This window comes from Dipodomys spectabilis, unplaced genomic scaffold, assembly GCF_019054845.1.
Source record: "Dipodomys spectabilis isolate Male_0828 unplaced genomic scaffold, ASM1905484v1 ptg000089l, whole genome shotgun sequence".
NCBI lineage: Eukaryota > Metazoa > Chordata > Mammalia > Rodentia > Heteromyidae > Dipodomys > Dipodomys spectabilis.
Window position 1 is genome coordinate 18,383,917 of NW_024870766.1, and position 17,711 is coordinate 18,401,627.

Genomic DNA, 17,711 nt, shown 5'->3' on the forward strand with positions numbered 1-17,711 from the left:
GTTCAATAATTTTGTGCATTATCTTGTAAAATTCACTCACTACTCCTTAAAAAAATTAAGAGTATAAATCCAAATTCTAGGCAATTTGAAAGTAATAAATTGGGGAACAGGGTGTTTAACTTCCTAATGTCCTAGTCTGGCTAGATAGGACACAGACTGCTGTGAGATGGGTGGCTTCAACAATAAAACATTTGTTTCTCACAGTTCTGGAGGTGGGAAGGGCCAAGACAGAGGTCCCGAGACCTTTGTCCCCAGTTGTTGGAGACTTCTTTATTGTGTGTACATGGCCATTTTGCCGTCCCCACTAGGTAGAAGTGGCAGGGCAGTCTCCAGGGCCTCTTAAGGGTACTAATCCCGTTCATGAGGACTCTACACACAGGACCTCATCACCTCCTGAAGGCCCATCTCAGTACTGTCACCTTGGGGATTGAGTTTCAGCATCAAATGAATTGGGGGAGGGGGCATTGAGCCCATCAGACCTTGGTAGTTTAACAACTTCACTGTATTTTTTTCTCCATCATAACAGTACATTTAAGTTCAGCTTTCATATATTGGTGTAGTTACTTTTAATTAAGTAATAATACTATCTCAATTTAAAAATTTTAATAATGGTATAATTGTCTGCCAATGGAAAACTATGTGATTATAATTAGGGAGCATTCATTTAAGATTTAAAATAATAGTGAATTTTTTCTTTCTCTTTCTTTCTTTCTTTCTTTCTTTCTTTCTTTCTTTCTTTCTTTCTTTCTTTCTTTCTTTCTTTCTTTCTTTCTTTCTTTCTTTCTTTCTTTCCTTCCTTTCCTTCCTTCCTTCCTTTCTTTCTTTTTTTCTTTCTTTCTCTCTCTCTCTCTCTTTCTTTCTTTTTGTCTGCTAGTCCTGGGGTTTGAACTCAAGGTTTGTGCACTATCCTTGAGGGTTTTGTTTTGTTTTTTTACTCAAGGCTAGCGCTCTACCTCTTAAGCCAATTTCCTTTCCATCTTTTTGGTGGTTGATTGGAGTTAAGAGTCTTAGGAACTTTCCTGCCAGGGCTGGCTTTGAACTGCCATCATCAGATCTCAACCTTCTGTGGAGCTAGGATTACAAGTGTGAGCCACCAGTGCCCAGCCAAAATAAATACTTTAGGTGAATAATTTTTGAGTTCTTGTCCTTAGAAATTTCTCCACTTCAGTTCACTTCTGCATCTTTGAGATCTTGGGACCCAGTAGAGATAAATAAGAGGATTTTAAGCCCTCAACATTGTAGTCTCGAAGAAGACTTTATTCAAGAAAATGTAGTTCCTCTGTGCCTTCACATGTTCAGAAGAAAATTCTGACATGATGTAGATATGAAAAAGAACCCAGTATACATAATTTTCAAGATCTCTGACAGTGTGATTTTGTGATTTTTTTTTTTCTTGTAATGTTTTTCATGTAGTTTTTACTTCAGGAAACACATCATGACCACTATATTTATGTGCAAGTCTTTTGAGTATGACTGAAATAAATATTTAACAAAGCAGTGTTACTATGAGGAATGCATACTGAGGTTTTCTTTCTACTTAGTTTTTTATAGATATGCTGGTCATGTCCTACATAACTGGTTTTGTAACCTAGAGCCGCCATTCACAGTAAACACGGGTCTGGTCTGTATTTTTAATGGTCTGATAGCGCCTCCTTGTGGGTATAGCGTCACATAATGGTCAGATTTCTGTTAATAAAAATCAACTGACACTTCCCCAAAAAGGCTAAATTACTTTACATGATTCTATATTTTGTGAAATGAGTTGAATTAAAACTATAAAGATGTTGATCTTTTGCTTCACAATCTTGTTATTGTTCATTCCTTGTGAGAAAACTGTTTTGTTCAGACTTCTTTTCTTCCAAGAGCCTGTATTTTAACAGTCTTTGTATTTGATATTATACCTTTAGGACAGGGTAACCTTCAGGAGAATAATTGTCAAAAACAATGCCAAAAAGAGAAAAATGTATGAAAGCTTTATTGAGTCACTGCCATTCCTTAAATCATTGGAGGTAAGTACATGTTTACTCTGTTCTGCCTTAAAAGCTTGTTTTGCTATCAAGAGTTAGTTCTACAGAAAAGTTTTCTTAATTAAAATTGATCGTTATTTTCAAGCTAAAAGAATAAATGGTGGTGCTGTGTTAATAACTCATGTATTTCTTTTACTTCCTTATAAGTGCTTTTGCTTTTTGTTACTTAGTACAAGATCCATAGCAAATTTGTATGTGGTTTATAACTAGTAGTAGACTTAAAACAATCATGTCAATGTCTGCTGGAGCTACTTAATTACATGTTACAGGGGGGAGTTATTTAGTTATCTAAACACAACTTCCTTCCTGTTTTTCTTTTCTTTCTTTCTTTTTCTCTTCCTTTCTTTTCTTTTCTTCTTTTTTGGCATGGGAATTGGAGCTTGAATTCAGGGACAGAGTGCTTTTTTCTTTTTCTTTTTTTTTTTTCTTCTCAAGATTGGTGCTGTACTACTTGAGCCATACCTCCACTTCTGCTTTTTGCAGGTTAATTGGAGATAAGAGTCACGGATTTTTCTGCTTGGACTGTCTTTGAACTGCAATCCTAGCTCTCAGCCCTAAGTAGCTCGGATTACAGCCAGAGCCACTGGCACCAAACTTTGTCTCCCGGTTTACTCTTCTTTCCTCTTTACATTTGTATTCAAAGCTTCTGGCTATCTTTTCTCAAGCTACACTTTAACTTGGTGAACTTGTCAAATCCTGTGCTTAAATACTGGTACCTCCTACAATCAGACATCATCCTCAACTGCTTATTTAATGTCTCCTGTCACATCTCATAAACATTTCAAAATTAGCTCACACCAAACCTCCTCCTCAGTTTTCTTCCCTATCACAGTAGTTGGCAACAACATTCTTCCAGTGTTCAGGCCAGAAACCTAGCAGTTACCACTTACTTGGCTGTTTGCCCCTCCCATGCCTACCTGCCAGTAATGTTCCTTGCCCTGTCTTCAAGACACTTCCAGCGTCTGATCTTTTCCTACTCACATCACCAGCCTCACCTCCTGTCTGAGCTGTCATCACCTCTTGCCTGAATTGTACCAGATACCAGCAGAATCCTTTGTAAGTGTTGATTATGGCAGTCACGTGTTTAAGATCCTGCTCACAGGTCTCTAAGGCACTGTAGTGAGGGGTGTTCCCTCCCTGTGCCCTCTTACCCCATTTCCTACAGTTCCATACTGGTCCTACTAGAGTCACACCAGCTTCCCCCTGTTTCTCAATTTCAAACCTGTGTGCTTTGCCATCTGCCTAGAATATTCTCTTGAACAATCCCTGCCTCATTCCCTCATCGCCTCCAGTTTTTAGCCCAGATGTCTTCTGAATTAAGACCAGCTGCTAGAGTTTTATCTTTGAAGGAATAAACTTATGAGAGTTGTTAGCCTAAAAACCCAGCTTTACCTGTCATACCTCATTGTTAAACTCTGTTGTCTAGACAGTGTAGTCTTATACATGAAACATGTTGAAAGTAATTAGAGAAGGGCACAGTATGTGCCTACAAAGGTCTTATAAAGTGGCAAATGTCAACACAGTGGTGTTTTTCCTTTCTAATGCCCCTTTTGAGTTGTGAGTTTATGCCTGGTAGGATGTTGGCCTCATTACAGAATGCATGTTAGACAGCTGAGCTTCGCCAGCAATGCTATCTCCTTAAATAGAAATAGTTCAGGGGTGGAAACCCAACCCTTGCAGAGCTAGGCAAATTGACATAAAGACGGAAAGCAAGCCAGGAAGGGACTATGATGAACTAGAGACCATGTGCTCCATCTAAAGAAACAGCTGCCATTACCACAGCTTTGTTGTTGCCATTTGGAAATTTGGGCTGGGGTTGCTGAGTTGTCTTATAATTTGAGGGAGGCTGGAAATAACAAAAATTTTACTTCAAAATGCTAGCTGTTAAGTAATGTAGCAATCAAATATACAGCTCACATACTGCTTAATTTATTAGCCCATAGGCTACCATGTTTTAATCTATAAACTAGGTAGATTACCCAGCTAGTCTATTTCTTTTTAATAACCTTTATTTTTTCCTTGTAGGTTTCAGAACGCCTAAAAGTGGTAGATGTGATAGGCACCAAAGTTTACAATGATGGAGAACAAATCATTGCTCAGGTATTTGTAAATGTAATTCAGTTAAAGGTCTTTATTAATATGTAGCAGTGGAGAAACTATTATTCTATCAGATGATCTATTAAAATGGTTTAGTTTACAGCCATTAAACTATTTAAATATTTTTGTTTATGGGCAGGGAATATGGCTTAGTGGTAGAATGCTTGTCTAGCATGCATGAGGCCCTGGGTTTGATTCCTCAGTACCACATAAACAGAAAAAGCTGGAAGTGGTGTTATGGTTCAAGTGGTAGAGTACTAGCCTTGAGTAAAAGAAGCTCAGGGACAGTGCCCAGGCCCTGACTTCAAGCCTCAGGAATGACAAAAGAAATATTGTTTATATAACCCTAAACCCTCAACTGGCTTTCTTCATCATTTTGTAATATGTGACACGAAATTCATTTTTACATAATAAGCTGTCAATTATAAGAGGAAATCAGTGGATGGTCCATGAGGTAACAAAACCCACAAGTCCATTAGGAGATTCTGCAGAGGTCAGCATGACTGCTCCATGAGGAAACTCCCAAGGCTGCTGCTAGACAACATTCACCAAGAAGGAGACACAGCGCCCCATTTCCTCTATGGCTTCCAAGCACAAAATGTGCTCACTAAGCCTGTTCTTGAACCCCTGATGCTTTTCTAAGATCCCCATTGGAATCAAGGGTATTACACACCTCCATGGTCCAAAGGGCTGCCAAAGTAGGAGTTATGAAAGTTGGAATTCACAGGTAAAGCAGGAGAGTTTAGAAGTATAAGTACATATCAAATGAACTTCCAATAGATAATGTAGTTTTTATATCATAATATTACAGTGTATTATCTGAATTATTGCTTCTTTATCTGGGAATGAGAGTCAAGATCTGTGGCAGTGAGGAAAAACATCATTGTCTAGAAGGCACATAAGTAAATCTCTCAACCAGCCACATGTGTATGTGTGTCTCCATTTCTGTATCTGCTCGTATATATATGGATTAGAGCAGTCAGGGCTATGGTTATATCATAGGAACTATCATATAGTCAAGTACAGAGCACTTCTTAAATGCTTGTGTTTATTTGTTGTGGTGGTGGGTTGGTGTTGGGACTGACCTTAAGGTCTCATGCATGCTAAGCATGTGTGCTACCACCCAGTTACACCCCCCTAGTCTCTTAAAATACTGTTTATATAAAACCTTTTAATTTTGAAACATAGATGGACAAGAAGTTGGAAAAATAGATCTGAAGGTTCCCAAGCACTTTTCACCCAGTTCTCCAGTGCATCTTGCATCACTGTTGTACAATACCAAAACCAGGACATTGACATTGACACTGCCTACAAACTTCATTTAGATGTCGCCACTTTTACAGACATTTGGAGCACATTTACACAACAGCCAATAGACCTATTATGACTTATAACACTTGGAAATTCAGCATGAAGCTTTTATAAAAACTTGATAGAGAGCCAGGTACCAGTAGCGCCTGTACTCCTAGCTATGCAGGAGAGTAAGATCTGAGAATCATGGTTTGAAGCAAGCCTGGGCAGAAAAGTCCCTGTGAGACTCTTATCTCTGATTAACTATTCAAAAATTGGAAGTGGGGCTGTGGCTCAAAATGGTAGAGCACTAACCTTGAGGAAAACCTCAGAGACAGCACCCAGACCCTGAGTTCAAGCCCCACAGCTGAGGTTTTTTTTTTTAATTAAAAAAATAAACGACAGAAAAATGGAGGAGGAAACTGAGAGTCTAGCTGTGATTGAATGTGTTTAGCATGCATGAGGCCCTAGCATTAAAATGAAAAGATGCTGTATTTAATAATTAAAGGTATTTGTGTATAGTTTGTTACTTTTAAGCTTTTGTAAATATGTGTATGTACTACATTTTAGAAATCTAGAGTCATCATTTATTTTTATGAGACAAACCTGTTTGTTTTTGTTTTTCTGTACTGGTAGAAGACCCAGAGCCTAGGCAGGATAATTGTGATATAATAGATGCTGTTTTTTATTTATACTAGAGTTTTGAAATACCTGTTTTTTCCTAGAGTCTCTCTGAGAGGCCAAGTTTTAAAATCTATCTTTTCACATAGAATACTGCTTACTTTTTTTTGGGGGGGGGGGGGTCCGGTCGTGGGGCCTGAACTCTGGGCTTGGGCACTGTCCCTCAGCTCTTCAGCTCAAGGCGAGCGCTCTACCACTTGAGCCACAGCACCACTTCCGGCTTTTTTCTTTTTTTTTGCTTATGTGGTGCTGAGGAATCGAACCCAGGGCCTCATGCATGCAAGGCAAGCACTCTACCGTTGAGCCACCTTCCCAGCCCCTGCTTATTTTTTTTAAAAGAACCATTAGAGGGTCTGGGAAGGTGTCTCAGTGGTAGAGTGCTTGCCTTGCATACATGAGGTCCTGGTTTTGATTCCTCAGCACCACATAAGCAGAAAAAGCCGGAAGTGGCACTATGGCTCAAGTGGTAGAGCGTTAGCCTTGAGCTGAAGAGCTGAGGAACAGTGTCCAGGCCCAGAATTCAGGCCCCACAACCGGGGGGGTGGGGGGGGGGGGGGAGAACCATTAGAAATCAAGGCAGAATTTTTGTAAAGCAAAATCAAGAATTGCATATGTGGGGGCTGGGAAGGTGGCTCAGTGGTAGAGCGCTTGCCTTGCATGCATGAGGCCCTGGGTTCGATTCCTCAGCACCACATAAGCAAAAAGAAAAAAAGCCGGAAGTGGCACTGTGGCTCAAGTGGTAGAGCGCTAGCCTTGAGCTGAAGAGCTGAGGGACAGCGCCCAGGCCGAGTTCAGGCCCCACAACTGGACCCAAAAAAAAAAAAAAAGAATTGCATATGTGGTTAGAAATGGGACCACTCTTTAGGATTATAGGTCTTTTCAAAGATTGTTGGTGGATAGTCAATATTCTGGCACCTCAGAGTTTAGTCCTTAACTGCAGTAAAAACTTCAAGGCCCACATCTATACTACTCAAGACTCCAGACTTCCAAGGCCTGCATCTATACCTCCTAATATACCTGGCTGCTTGCTTTCTGTTCTTTTGAGTCCATGGTTACCATAGGTTACCATACCAGTGCTTGTTACTTTCGGGGGACATAGCAGGGCTCAGGAATCAGGGATATACTCCTGCTAACAGGAGAGATGCTGCCAGGATAGGAAGCAAAGTATTGTTGCCAGTTCAAACTACATATACTGTTACCCTGGCCAAAATCTGAGGGAGGTTCTTATCCTAGTGTTATTTGCCATATTTTCTTAGCTTTTAGCAGACATGTTGTGGTAAAGACTATATTATTTCAAATAATTTTACAAATAAAACTGTTAATATAATTAAGAATCCTAACCTCTTAAATCAGAGAAGGAAATAGCCTCTTCACCTGGGTATCACTTTTCAGGCTGATTTCAAGAACATGATTTCAGGATCGCTGTCAAATTTGCATTTTCACCATTGTTTTTGGTTGTTCTGTGTTTTTTTTTCTCATAGGGAGATTTGGCTGATTCTTTTTTTATTGTAGAATCTGGAGAAGTGAAAATTACTATGAAAAGAAAGGTAAGTGTTCTTAAGTCCACCTAATATTAGTAAGCAATAAAATAGATTTTGTTTCTTAGACTAAGCTTAACTTCTCTTTTCATAAGTGGAGTAAAAGCTACTGTTTTTAAGCTGGCACTGATGATTTATATCTATAATCCTAGCTACTCAGGAGACCAAGATCTGAGGATCATGGTTCAAAGCCAACCCTAGCAGACAAGTCCACGAGACTCTTCTCTGTAATTAACCAGCAAAAAGCTAGAACTAGAGGTGTAGATCAAGTGGAAGGATGCAAGAAATCAGCAAAACAGCAGAGTGAGGAATTGCACGGAATGCAAGGCCAGGATTTCAGGCCACAGTATCTACACACACACACACACAGACACACACCACCACCCCCCACCACCACCCCCCACCCCACACCCTCATATTTTTTCTTACCTCTACAGGGTAAATCAGAAGTAGAGGAGAACGGGAACGGTGCTGTAGAAATCGCCCGATGTTCTCGGGGACAGTACTTTGGAGAGCTTGCCTTGGTAACAAACAAACCCCGAGCAGCTTCTGCGCATGCCATTGGAACTGTGAAGTGCTTAGGTAAGGATTGAAACAGTGGTCACTGTCTTCAGTTTATGTGTTCATATTGCATGGATCATGTTGATTGGGTTCACAAGAACTATGCTCCCCCAGAAGAGACCAAAGTTAGGACTTGTGGCGTTATATGTTTATGAGAACTGTTTTTCTTTAAGAAGTTTTATGTCCATCTTGTTTTATATGTGTATGAATGCATTTAATAATTGAAATAAGAATTCCAAGTACCAGTTTTCTATGTAAAATGTCAAATAAATAACATGTGCTATGTTCTTCAAAAGACAAGATTAAGGTAATGTGTTTGTAAAGTTCCTTCATAAGCACTGGAGTGAAATTGAATACACATGGGCAAGCACAGAGACCCAGAGTCCAGCTTGTTGAAGACTCCAGTGTCTGCTGTTCAGCTGTTTATTACTTTCTTTTACCAAAAGAGCTTGGCAGAAATGCTGTTTTCACCTGGAAGACATATTTATGTATCTGATTTTGGGACAAATCATTTGTCTTGGTAATGAAAAATGTAATTCAGCAAATGGCATTTTCAATAAAACAAATCCCACAGTAATTCGCCTCTCCAGGCTCTTCACCCATAATTCAACAAGATTAACTTAGTTGCAATGTTCTTAAAATTTGCAAAGATCTCCAGAATTAACTTCTTAGAGTGGCCAGTTTTAAAAAGGTTTTAAATAAGTATAATATACTTGGTGAAGACTTAGGGACTGACAGGCAATTTTCCCTCAGAAGAGCTAGTATGAGTAACAATGATGGCAGTGAAATTATCTTGATACTTACCCACATATTAAAAAGAACCTGAGGAATATAGAAAATATTGGAAAAAATAAGATTTGTCCACACCATGACCACCACTTTGTAATTGTTACTATAATTGCTTTTTGCTTTCATTTATATAGATTTTCTGTTTTGAAAAGTTTTGTAAGCTAGGCGCCATTGGCTCACCTATAATCTAGCCACTCAGGAGTCTGAGACTGGGAAGGAAAGCCTGTGAGACAATTTATCTCCAACTACCTACCTTGCCTTGGGCAAAAAAAGCTCAAGGATAGCACGTAGGCCCTGAGTTCAACCCCTAGGACTGACTGGCACCAAAGACAAAAATTGTAAACAACTTTGCTCAACCAATGATAGCCTATAGAAATTTCCTTATCAACATTCCTTACCTAACATTGTTAGGTAAATACGTACATCATAAATTACTTGATGTCCTCTGGAAAATATTTTGTGGATTTTGACTATGTACTTACATGTGTGTGTCAGTGTATGTGCATGTGCACACATGCACACACATATAGATGACCTTTCCACAGATAAGATTTTTCTTAAAGTGTACTTCAGAAGCAGGTTTTTTGCTAATTTTTGATACACAGTTTGTACTGGTTTACATGCTGCCAGAAGGGTAAGATTGCCCATTCACCCCATCCTTATAAATTACCTTTGTAAATTTGATGGGCAAAAGGATTTTAGGCTATGAAAGACAGTACATATATAAATTCAGTTTTAAAATGCACAGGACAGGCAAGCAAAGTGAAAAATACCATATATTTATAGTAGACAAAGCAGTGTATTGACTGCCATCTTGAATTGTATAGAAAGTATTTGAATAAGAGTGTTAAGTTTTATGAAAATTTAATTCTGAGAATAGGAAACATTCCCTTGCCACTTTGGGGTGTTTCTATGACTATAGACATCAAAATTATTTTTTTGATGATGGTCCTTGGGCTTGAACTCAGGGCCAGGATACTGTCCCTGAGCTTTTGTGTTCAAGGCCACTGCTCTACTACTTGAGCCACAGCATCAGTTCTGGCTTTTTTTGGTAGTTAATTGGAGATGAGACTCATGGACTTTTCCTGCCCAGGCTGGCTTTGAACCATGAACCTCAGATCTCAGCCTCCTGAGTAGCTAGGACTATAAGTGTGAGCCACTGGCACTTGGCCAAAGTTTATTTTTAAAAGTTCCCATATCCTAGTATCAGCCCTCCGGCCACCTTGGCTTTTCTTACCATCTGCCAAAGGACCTGAGAATGGCTGAGGGTGGCCCCGTATGCTTCTTTTTTGAAGTAGACTATTAATCTTTAATGTTTTTCTTGTATTTTACAATACTTACAACTAAAAATACTTTGCACTATTGATGTGCCACAATTGCTATATGATAATGGATGATGATAGTAGAATGGATATTCTGACTGAGCTTTTAATATGGCAAATATTATTAAATTTATTCTTTCCTTATCATAGCCATGGATGTGCAAGCATTTGAAAGGCTTTTGGGACCTTGCATGGAAATTATGAAAAGGAACATCGCCACCTATGAAGAGCAGTTAGTTGCCCTGTTTGGAACAAACATGGATATTGTTGAACCCACTGCATGAAGCAAAAGTATGAAGCAAGAAGACCTATAGTGAAAAATTAACACAGTAGTGGTTAGTCCACTGAGGATGTGTTTGTGTAGATGCCAAGCATTTTCTGTGATTTCAGGTTTTTTCCTTTTTTTACATTTACAATGTATCTGTAAACAGTAGTGATTTAATAATCAATAGGCTTTAACATCACTTTCTAATGAGTAGTTCATAAAAAAAAATATTGATAAAATGACTTTCTACTCCACAAAATTTGACTGAAAGTTTTATTCCGATGATTGTAATATATTGAAAGAATTCATGTTTAAGAAGATTAAAAGACATTATTATAGGCAATATGTGTTTGACTTACTCAAGTTGATACCCCACCCGTGACAGTGCCCATGTTGGAGGGAACTTGGCAATGACTCATGCTACCCAGCATGGCATCGCATTCTTTTTATAACTCATTATGTATAGCAAAGTTTCAGTCATTCTCATTTTAAAGTTTTTTCTGGCTTGTGTGTTATGTGTTGGCCTTGGTCTATTGGTAAAATGGTATGAAACATATGCAATTTTTAAATTTTTTATATTTTTGCAATAAAGTACATTTTGACTTCTTGACATAATGTCAGTAACATACTCCAGTAGTTTTAAGGACTGGCAATTTAGTCATGATAATAGGTAGATGAAAGATAATGTATATCTTGCTTCTTTTCTTCATTCTGTATCTCCCGTATTCTCTAGCTTTAGAAGCTTGATTTGGACAATGAGTCCAAAGACTTGGAGTCTTCTCTTCAAAGCTTAAACTTGTTAAATCTGACATTTTTCATCTTCTAAAAGGTCTTATACTTAACATATTTGGGACTGTTTTATCTTTATGCCCACAGATACTTCTGTGTTCCTCAGCAGGCCTAAGTGGCACTGTCTCTGGCACACATGTGCCCATGTTTTTCTGTTCTCTGGCTGCCAACTGCAGTGTCACTCATTGATAGCCCATGAGGTTTGGTTGGCCTTTTACTCATGAAAAACTTGTTGACAGTAGTAGAAATAATTTTTGTAAGCTATGTATATTAATAAAATGAATTGCTGTTATTCCACATACACCATAAGTATGGAAAACTTAAAATGTACTCATTGCATTTGACTGCTTATATGCTTATTCTGCCAAATAAAAGTGGATTTTAGTTTTATCCAACCAAAGCAATATACTCAACATGATTTTAGACCCTGTGACAAAATGTATAGACACATTAATTCTACCCATTGCTTTAAATGAGTAATTTCATTGTGGGAAACACATCTTAGAACATATACAACATACAGGCATTCACATGGGAAAAATTAATCTGTGGCTGTTTTGGTCTTATTAGAGAATGTGTATGGACTTATACCTGAAAATATGGCTAGATGTTAATCGGATAATGTATATACAACAAGTTAATGTAAACTAACTTCAGCCACATTTTAAGAGTATTTAACATTTTTACAAAATCTATTAGTAAAAGGGAAGTCTATATGAAGACTCGTTTTCTATTTTACATTTATTTGAAAAGTCATGTCTGTTAAGAAAAAAACTCCCAAGTTCCTAGTTCATCAATTTGTATTATTTTTTTGTTGTATAAGCTGATGGTTAACTATCCACAGAACAGTAAAAACATGCCTATTTAATAAAGAACTTTGACCAAGGCTGTAAATACCAATTATGTTATTTTCAGTATTGTTGGTTATATTTAAATTTTCCTTATAATAAAGCACACTTTTATAGTAAAACACTCTATCTGTTTTTAATACTTTTCCTCCCACTAATAGGACTTAGGTAGTACATAAATGTGATCAAGAGTGTGATGAGATGTAATCCCCATAGCCTAATGGCACAAGATTTTACACAAGAACAGGTTTGTCTATTAAGATTTTTAACTGTTAGTCATATGTGAGAGAAATAGTGTATGTTGTAGATTAATTTGACTAAGGAGTTTATGTGTAAAATTAATTTGTTAAAATTAATTAAAACAGTCCATAAATCAAAAGTCCATACTACTTGGGATTAAAAAAATTCTTTTTCCAGTTTCAACTTGGCCTCCCATTTGCTCAGCTTCTTGCTGGGCTGGTACTCTGCCACTTAAGCTATACCTCATCCTGGCTTTTTTGTGGTTAATTTGAGATGGAGTCTAGGCAAGAAAGTCCGTGAGACTCTTGTCTCCAATTACCTACCCTAAAGCAGAAAGTAGGACAGAAGGCCTCTAGTGGTAGGGCTCCTGCACTGAGGGGAAAAGCTAAAAGACAGTGTCCAGGCCATGAGTTCAAGCCCTAGTTACTCCACTATCTGCCCCCCCTAAAAAAAATTGCAGCCAGTCACCTACCTACTGAATAGGGTGAGTTCTGATGATAGCAGTTCAAAGACAAGCCTGAGCAGATAAATCTTTGGGATTCTTTATCTCCAAATAATGAACAAAAAGCCAGACACGGAAGCATGGCTCATCTGAGTGAAGAGTGTCTGCCTTGCACGTTTGAACCCGAGGTCAAGCCCCAATACCACCAAAGAAAAAATGCAGCATTCTTTCCCTTTCCAAAGAATCTCAAAAAACAAATATTTTTACTAACTTTTTGAAGAAAAATTATATTACAAGGATTAGATGACCTTCAACAACTTGAAAATAATGTGTAGAGTTAGATGTATGGGTAAAGCCAAAGCTTTATAAAATAGGAGAGGGAATTGCTCTATCAAAGTAAATGTTAACCCGGGGAGAAAATAAGAGTTGTAGCTTTTGAAACTAAAAGTACTAAGAGTTACAGCCTGATGTTGAATATCACTGATTTAACAAAAAAAAAAAAAAAAAAGGAAATCTTGAAATGAGATTTTGAGATAAACCTCCAGATACTTCTAAGGCAGCAAAAATGGTTGTGCAATAAAAACATACATAGCTGTTCATCTTCACACGTACTTACAACTGTTACAAACATAATGAATTATGAAAATGTCAGCAGTAAAGTACACCAGTTATTTACAGAGAAGACTTGTGTGCTCAACAAAACTCATGAAAATATAAATTGGTTCAATTTCTATACCAAGGGGAATCCATCATCAAAACTGTTAACGTTGTGAGTTGTTGGGAATTAAAATCTCTTGGTTTCTGGTCAAATTTTTGGCATGTTTCCAACTAATTAGCTTACTATAAAATTCGTATGATGTTTCTGAATCAGTGAGACAATTTTGAGAGAACTTTTTATTAGTCCAACAAATTGCATCTGCATACTCAAGCCTATAAATCTAAAATTGCCTTGAAAATTCAGAAGTATATCTCTTCTGTATATAGGAAAATTTGAAGATGCATGATAGGAATTAATTATAAAAAATGAAATGCCACCTATATGGGAGGTTGTTTTCTTTATACAGTTTTCTTGATATTGGTAGGCAAAACTGCCATGTGCTGATGGCTCATGCTTGTAATCCTAGATCTCAGGAAGCTGAGATCTGAGGTCTGAGATTCACAAGTTGAAGCCAGCCTGGGCAGAAAAGTCCATGACACTCATCTCCAATTAACCACCAAGACGCTGGAAGTGGAGTATGGTTCAAGCAGTAAAATGCCATGCCAACCTTGAGTAAACAAGCAAAATGTAACATATGAAATAAACTTGAGTTTAGACCAACTGTACTACAGTAAGTTAATGTCTTCCTAAAAACTCTTAATCAGAAAATAAAAAAGCTTTCTTCCAGGCACAAGGGAAAATTTAAGTGCAAGTTGGAAGTAGCCTCAAATCACAAAACTATATAAGGTCCTTGTAGCAACTTGGGACTACAATTTTGTAATGTTTTCTTTTTAGTGATGGAAAAGTTTACAAACTAAAATTCTTGAAAGGCTTTATGAGCCATCCAAACCTTGTATTAATATCTTCTAATTATTCAGTGTCCATTTTTGTTCTAATTGGATACCTATCTTCTTGCTGAGCAGCAAGACAATCTCCAATTAACCAGCAAAAAGCTGGAACATGAGGCCTGGCTCACGAGGCAGAAGCACCAGCCTTGAGCAAAAGTCAGAGAAGAGCACAAAACGTCTTTCTTCCCCCAAGAGACTGTTTCCTGAATTTCTTTCCTTAGACCTGGATGTCTTAAAGTCAGATGAGTGCATTCAGATGTCTACTTAACCCTTGTGCTCATATTTCCTGGTTGCACAGCAAGCTTATACCATTTAAATTTGAACTCATCCTTTCCCATCCCCCTCAGTCTCCAAATTTATTCTAATATTTCCTGTTTCAATTACATCAGTATACCCCAGTTACACCAGAAGTCCAGCAATCATTTTTTATTGTGAACATACTGTACAGAGGGGTTACAATTACATGGGCAAGATAATGAGTACATTTCCTATCAAGCATTGTAGCCTCCTTTGTTTATCCTTCACATCCCTTCCCAGCCTCCCACCCCCCCCCAACCCTCCCCCCCCCAAAGTTGTAAAGTTCCGTTTTCGACATGACAAGTACTTCTCATTGCTGCAAGGGTCCACCTGTATCCTTATTTAAATGACTTGTTTTCCCCTTCCCCTCCACAAATTATACCGACATCAAATACAGTGAAAGCAGGGGTTATACTGTGGGGGAGGGCCAGCAATCATTCTTGACTCCTTCCTTTTTGAACCACTGAGTCTTCCTCCTGGGACAGTGTTAAGACACCCACCTATCAGTCCACTTAAGAAAGGTCTTGCTTTAACAGTTATCTGAGCAAAATGTGAACATTAAGTTGTAAAACCAAGAGCCATATTGTTGCTCAGTTCTGAAATGACACTCATTAGCTCCCAGGCATTTCATTACAACTTGAGTTTATCTGATTAATTTTAACTAAGTTAATTATAAGAATTAATTTCCAAGTATAGTAAGCTATATTAAAAGAGATCTGTGAGAGTTTAAATTACCTACCGAGAGACTAAAATGTTTGGGCACTAACTGTTTTACACTATACCTACTCTACTTCCAAATTTTAGTATTTGAGTGATTTTATCTATTGAAAATTTGCACTCTGTGTGTGTGTGTGTGTGTGTGTGTGTGTGTGTGTGTGCGAAGCTTGAACTTGGGGCCTGGGATTCCCTAAGATTCTTTTGTTTAAGACTAGCATTCTGCCACTTGAGCCACAGCTCCACTTCAAGCTTTTAGGTGGTTATTTGGAGTAAGAATATCACAGACTTTCCTGTCCAGACTGGCTTCAAACCATGATCCTCAGATCTCAGCCTTGGATTACAGGCATGAGCCACTGATACCCAGCTTGTATAGTGATATTCTCAACCTTCAGGCAAACTTCATTATGCTGCTACTTCCTACGTTTTAGTCAAGTAGTCACTAGTAAGTTAGATATGGTGGAATCAAGGGAAATTGTTTAGTTTCATCTCTAAAGAGGTGAAATACATCCTAAATAGGATGTCTTAATTATTTTTCTTTCTTCAAAAAATTACAAGTTGGTATTTATGAAAAACTAAACTTTTAAAAAAAACTGCTGAAAGACATTTTCATTTGAGAAGGCAATTTCTTGACATATCTTGGTATAGATTTTATGCATGCATGTATATATCATATTCATCACACTAATCAAGAAGAGGTGAACACCTATGATCCCACATACCCAGGAGGCATAGTTAAGAGGATCACTATACAGGCCAGCTTAGGAAAAACGTAAGACCCTACTCAAAAAATGAGTAAATCAATAAAAACTAGAAGTGTGACTGAAGTGGTAGAATGCCTGCCTTATAAACCTTAGCCTGAGTTCTTTTGGCAGTCACTTTATAAGATATAAACTCAAGTCTTTCATCCTTGGAAATACTAGGCATTTTGGTGGAACTCTTTTGAATTATTTTTGGTTTGCTTTATCTTTCTTTATCCCTTTTTGAATTATTTTGAGAAACAAAATGTTTGATTTCTATTTATGAATGGGCACAAGAAGGTTAAACCTTTCCTCACACAGTAGGGAGGAAGGACTATTTTATCCTTAACTTTCACTTCAGGGATTCCAATGGAGATCCCCTAAAGGAATAGGAGCTCTGGTTTCAACATATGGAGATTATTTTGGAATTCTTGATTTTTGCTACATGGTACTCAGGTAGATTTAAAACTCAAAAAAATGCAGGCAATTTTTAAAGAAATTAGCTAGCTATGATTTCAGCCTCTTTCCAAAAGCTAGCTTTAAGGGAATTTTACTAGTAAGTTTCCATCATCTCAGTTTTAAGCACGCAACTAGACAACTAAAGATACATAAACCTAAAGCATACCTTAAATGATTAAACACGTTAAACGGGAGGGGGAGCTTAATTATGCCATTGTAATGTGAATAGTTTTAAAAAATTATAGACCTGGCGCACCCAACTGCAACGAGCAGCCTCGTTTGAAGAGAAGGTCACTATAAAGCCAGAGTAGCCGCCCTCCTCTTCCGGTGAGTCAGAGCCTTAGGAACTAAAGGAGGAATCTCAGTGGAAGCCAAAAGCAAAGACAGTTTTTCTTTCTTTCAGAAATCACTGGGAGGGGGAAAAAACAGTTAACCAAAAACTTCCCAGAGAAACTCTATTACAGGTATTTCACAAGTTAAATCAGTTTGTTAACCTTATACCCGTCTATGAAACCTTAACCACCAAGTAGATCGGTAAGGAAAGCACCGCTTTGGCTGCGATTTCAAAGTAATAGTTAATAGTTCACGCCTCTGAACAAGCTTTGTGAAGTCTTTAAACTGAGTTGCTTTCATCCTCAAGTCTCCAAACGCCTGGCTTGGGCCATACAACAAAACCTGGATGAACTGAACGGAGCTGACAAAGAAATCTTCTCCAGATGCTGTCTGGAGAAGGCGTTAAGCTCCTTTAAAGGAATCCAGTGTTTTTCTACCGGGGAAGGGGGGCCGCGGAATCATCGCCTTCACAATCCACATTGTGCCTTGTGACCACGATTTCTGAGTGACCCAGTCTCTCCCGGGCCAGCTCGGCTTCCGCTTGTGCAGTCATCTCCTTCCCCTAGCTCTAAAACAATACCTTGGCTTCCTGCCAAACTTGGAGCAGTCAGAGGCTCGGGCAGTTTACAGCCGGGAGTGGGTGCTGCTAGAGGCTGGGGCTGCTCTAAAGGGTCTACCGGGCCCAAAGGAAAAGAAGGGCCCCAAGCTTTAAAACACTCCCTTTCTCTGCCCCC

The 17,711-nt window shown here is 38.3% G+C and overlaps 1 protein-coding gene across 1 annotated transcript in view; it reads left to right on the forward strand.

Annotated features, from left to right (window-relative positions):
• Window positions 1–11,638, forward strand: part of Prkar2b (protein kinase cAMP-dependent type II regulatory subunit beta) — an 85,372-nt gene extending 73,734 nt beyond the window's left edge. The window contains exons 7-11 of the mRNA XM_042684728.1: window positions 1,908–2,009; window positions 4,053–4,127; window positions 7,577–7,642; window positions 8,071–8,215; window positions 10,456–11,638. Of these exons, the coding sequence (XP_042540662.1) occupies window positions 1,908–2,009; window positions 4,053–4,127; window positions 7,577–7,642; window positions 8,071–8,215; window positions 10,456–10,589 (522 nt within the window). The 3' untranslated portion in view covers window positions 10,590–11,638. The remainder of the gene's footprint in view (window positions 1–1,907; window positions 2,010–4,052; window positions 4,128–7,576; window positions 7,643–8,070; window positions 8,216–10,455) is intronic.
• The last annotated feature ends 6,073 nt before the right edge of the window (window positions 11,639–17,711 follow it).